Source organism: Camelina sativa, chromosome 11, assembly GCF_000633955.1.
Source record: "Camelina sativa cultivar DH55 chromosome 11, Cs, whole genome shotgun sequence".
NCBI lineage: Eukaryota > Viridiplantae > Streptophyta > Magnoliopsida > Brassicales > Brassicaceae > Camelina > Camelina sativa.
In genome coordinates this window covers 40516095-40520357 of record NC_025695.1, presented here as the reverse complement: position 1 = coordinate 40520357, position 4263 = coordinate 40516095, and the positions used below count along the sequence as shown (strand labels likewise).

Below are 4263 nucleotides of genomic sequence, written 5' to 3'. Positions count from 1 at the left end.
AAGTTGTGGAGCGTGATTCAGATCTACCTGTGGACCTGATGCTAAGTACTGCAGTTTGCCTACTCTGGTATGATTGTGAAGATTTTAGTAAGAAGTCAGCTGCTACTATTGGTACTTCCTCAAGCTCACTTTCATGGATTGGAGATATCGCAACCAATGTTTTGACGTCATTGAGTTTCAGTTTTAACAGCTGCATCATGGTAAATCTAAATTCCACTGAACTTTGCTTTTTGCCATTCTTTTGTGGGAACATTGCACTATACATATGGATTATCTTTCACTTTATGAATCATCTTCTAATATTTCGCTAAATCTATGATTACAAACTCACTAGATGTTTGCTATTCACTCTTGTACCAAGTCGCTGCAACATTTACGTCTAAACTGGAGAGTGAGCCAGAGAACTTAAAAAAATAATTTTATTTTTCCTACAGGTTTTTGAGGGGGAACCCGCCTTCCTAGTTACAATAATGGATTCGTCTGATGAACTGTATGCAGCAGCTGGTAGCCTGGGAATCAGTTTACAGTTGTTTTGCTCATCGTCAGCTGATTTAACTGATGAAATTATATTGAGGTGTATCAAATCTTCCGTTAAGTTGTCCAAACTCCCTGTCAAAATGCCCGAGTCAGAATCTCTTGCCGAATCATTTCTCACCAAATTTCCGTCCGTGAATCCACTTACAGCTCAAGTAATTCTGTCATCTTCTGGATTACTTCTCGAATTCATGAAGCTCCCATATAGTAACAAAGTTGAAAGGATGAAAAAGTATCATGTACCTGAAGAGAGTGTTGATCTATTTAGTTCACTATGCAGATACGGTGCGAGGGAGGACTCCAAATCTGTAATGACAGACAGCTCTTCTTCAGTATCTTCTGGACCTGACTCAGACACACACCATGTCACTGTTCATTCTGGTTCGAAAAAGAATCACCACAGTGCTGAGAAAAATAGGATAGATATGGAAGACTTGGTCCATTTTGCTCCCTCGAAAGAATTCGCTGATGCGCAGCTCAAGCCTTCAGGGGATTTCCAACTTGACGATTCTTGGTCATCTAGAGATCATGAGATATTTGATTTTGACCCTGTCACTGAATTCTCGGATGCACCGTTCACATCTTGTGGGATGATTCATCACAATGAATCTTGGCCAGTTAAAAATCCCGAGAGATTTGAGAAGAAGTCAGGACCTGGTTCATCATCAAAGGACCGGTTTTGGGGAAAAGATCTACCTGACTTTTCAGTGGAAGACAGTCTTCCTGGAATTCCTGAACTGGAAGATTGGAGTTTCCCAAGTAAAGACGAATTCATAAGCCCGAACAGAGGATATAAACTTCCAGTGAGGGGAGATTTTAACTTGCATGACAATAGGAACTCAGACTACAAAGGTGAAGTGATCGACAGAGCTGATAAGTATCTCGAGGAAGACTTCCCGCCTTCTCCTGGTTATAATAGGTTTTCTCCAATAGTTTCTGATGTTGATGAAGACGAACTTCCAAGAAAATCAAAATCTGCAAGGAAGTTATCTTTCTTTGAATATCTCCAGCCTAACTTCCCAAAAACGGCTGACGTTGACTCGAGTTCTGAAAGATTCACCACCGAGAAAGATTCAAAATATGATAACAGTGCTTCTGTACGTGGCTTTGTTGACAGCTATCCAGCAAAACGCCAAAGGACCCTTTTGGAGGAGGTCTTAACACGAAGATCTGCAGTTCCCACGACAGAGCTTCCATTTAGAGAAGAGATATCACATTTCGGTGGATCCCCACTATCAAACTCAATCCGTTCTTCAAATCCAGTACAAGGTTCTCCTTGGACGATTGAGTTTATTAATAGAGCTCGAGAAAGAAGCAGAGCAAGGAGACAACAACAATCTCTTCCTTATTATGTTCCTCCCTCTAGTTTGGAGACTCCAGGAAACATAAAGAAAGCAAGTACCAAGAGAAAGAGTCCTTCCATGCTCGAGTTTTTCAAGTATAAAGGAGGCAACAAACTTCAAGAAGAGAAAAAGCAGAAGCGGTCAAAGAACTCTTCAGCCTCGCCAATAAACGACAGATTTTACTCTCCTCTCAGGTCATGGACACCAATTGATAAGCGAGCAAAACAGGTATTCATTATATATGATCCCTATATAAGTGAGATTTGTTCATGCTTTAACACTGTGTTTTCTTTCCAGTCTCTATCTTTCTCAGGGAATGGAACTGAAGGCCAAACAAAACTGGTATGGAAGTAAAGAAGCAAACACGGCGTAGCAATTGGAAACTAACATTAGTGGAGATTCAATGTGGATGATCAGATTTGAAGGTGAGCATCTCAAAATCTTATGTAAGCTTCACTTATTTCAGAGAAAAATATTAATTTCTTGACAAGGTTATTAAATAATGTTTATATGAGAGAAACCAATTCTATTAACAACACAAGTTATATAGTAAATTCTACTATGATGTTACAGCAATTGTACTCGCAGCAACATACATATACTAAAACTTCTTACCATTCTTGAGGTTTCTGACAGCCATCACAAGTTGTTGTCTTTCTCCTTCTACCTCTGCAAATCTCAGGCTTATCTCTGAATATCTCTCTTCCATGTCTTTCAACTCTCTCTCCATTGAACTGTTTTTGTTCTTACAATACGCCAATTCATCTGATATCTTTGTTAGAGTCTCCTCTTTGTGTCCGTTTTCTTTTGACCTTGCTTCCATCCTGTAATTGTTGATCGTTATAAGTTAAATATTCACAACTGAAATGTAACATGTCAATTTAGTTCGTTTATTTTCCACATACCTTGCATCTAGGATTTTAGTCATTTCTTCTTCTTTTCTGCGAATATCGACTTTCAAGTTTGATACTTGTTTTCTCAATTCATCATTCTCCATTTTTTCTTGAACAAAGCTGTTTTGTAATTCACTGTACTGTAGGCTTAGACCTTCTACTTCTGTCTTCAAATTCCTGAGCCTGGATTCTTTTTCATCATTTGATGACTTAGTGAGAGTTAACTCTTTCTGCACTGTCTTGGCTTCGTCTTTAGCCAAAGCCAACTTTCTCTCAAATTCATCTCTTTCTTTCCTCCACTCTTGTATGATCTTCTCTGTTTCAGTAGCTGCTGCACTCGATTCATCTCTCAGCTTTGTGAGCTTCAGTACCTCACCTTCAAGCATCTGGACTTTCATTGACAAAGCTTCGTTCTTCTCTTCCACGTGCCTCTTTATTTCTTTCTGTTGTGTAATCTCGTTATGTGCTTGCTCTTGCATTTCCTCAAGATTTTTCTTTTGCAGACGAAGGTCGTTTGCTTCAGCCAATGTTTTTGTCGTCAGATTCTCATGCTCGCTCAGCTTCGATTCCATTTCAAGAGTAAGCCTCTTGCATTTCTCTTGAAGCCGCTCTGCTGTTATAGCGTTTTTCCATCTTGTTTTCCTCAGATTCTCCTCTGCTTGGATGGCTCTCTGCTCTTGTTCAGTTTTTTCCCGCATCATTGTATCAATATCTTCATCAAAAGCCCGTGTTTGATCATCCAATTCTTTCTTTAACTCTTTCACTTGACTCTCAAGTTCATTAACTGTAATCAAGCATTCAGAATACTCCAACGATTGCTGCTTCAGTTTGCCTTCCAATATTTCTATCTGAGATTTCAATTCGTCTATAACATCCTTGGAATCCGAGAAGTCATCTTCAGCATTTGAGCATTCTTGTCGCTCTGATTTTAAGGATACGTTTTTGTAATTCTCCTCCTTTAAGGACTCGTATTCCCGCGTAAGCTCATCTAATAGAATTTCTTGTTCATCGTTCTTTTTCCTGTAAGATTCTAACTCCCAATCTAAATCTTCGATCTGTTGCTTTAGTGTATCTATCTCACTGTTTCCAGAATCCATTCCATTATCTTCTTCAAGCTTCTTAGCCTCCTCTAATAAGCTATTCAGAGAAGATATCTCACTGTTCTTCTGCTCCAACATCTCATTGAGATCCCTCACAGCAAGAATCAAATTAGAGTTTGACTCTTGTGTCCTCTGCAACTGCAACTTAAGGTTACTCGTCAAATCCTTCTCACAACTCAGCTCATCTCTAATCTCCTCAATCATATTACTCGAATCTTCGCTTACGCATCTCAACCTGCTTTCAGCATCAGCCTCATCTCTACTGTTCTGCACCCTGAGCTTTTCACACTCTTCCAGAGCTCCATCTCTTTCACCCTTGAGACAACTAACTTCCCTCGACAGTTCCTGTATCCGTTTGCTCTCCTTTGTCGCCTGTTTCCTTAAAGACTGCTT

At 39.6% G+C, this 4263-nt stretch overlaps 2 protein-coding genes across 2 annotated transcripts in view; one reads left to right on the top strand and one right to left on the bottom strand.

The window, feature by feature from the left end:
• On the top strand, positions 9-2282 carry LOC104725739. Its single transcript, XM_010444448.1, has 3 exons — positions 9-200; positions 435-2105; positions 2175-2282. The coding sequence occupies exons 1-3, from the start codon at positions 39-41 to the stop codon at positions 2229-2231; spliced, it is 1890 nt and encodes a 629-aa protein (XP_010442750.1). The 5' UTR covers positions 9-38; the 3' UTR covers positions 2232-2282.
• The window catches only part of LOC104725740 (centromere-associated protein E-like), an 8587-nt gene continuing 6627 nt past the window's right edge, over positions 2304-4263 (bottom strand). Inside the window, exons 7-8 of the mRNA XM_010444450.2 lie at positions 2783-4249; positions 2304-2701 (exon numbers count right to left, since the gene is read on the bottom strand). Of these exons, the coding sequence (XP_010442752.1) occupies positions 2479-2701; positions 2783-4249 (1690 nt within the window). The 3' untranslated portion in view covers positions 2304-2478. The remainder of the gene's footprint in view (positions 2702-2782; positions 4250-4263) is intronic.

What these genes read in the sequence shown, in the direction of transcription:
- LOC104725739 (XM_010444448.1), top strand. Translation starts at nt 39, where the DNA reads ATGCTAAGTACTGCAGTTTGCCTACTCTGGTATGATTGTGAAGATTTT. An exon ending in GTTTTAACAGCTGCATCATG is followed by an intron (nt 201 to 434) that starts GTAAATCTAAAT and finishes TTTTTCCTACAG; the next exon opens with GTTTTTGAGGGGGAACCCGC. An exon ending in TTGATAAGCGAGCAAAACAG is followed by an intron (nt 2,106 to 2,174) that starts GTATTCATTATA and finishes TTTTCTTTCCAG; the next exon opens with TCTCTATCTTTCTCAGGGAA.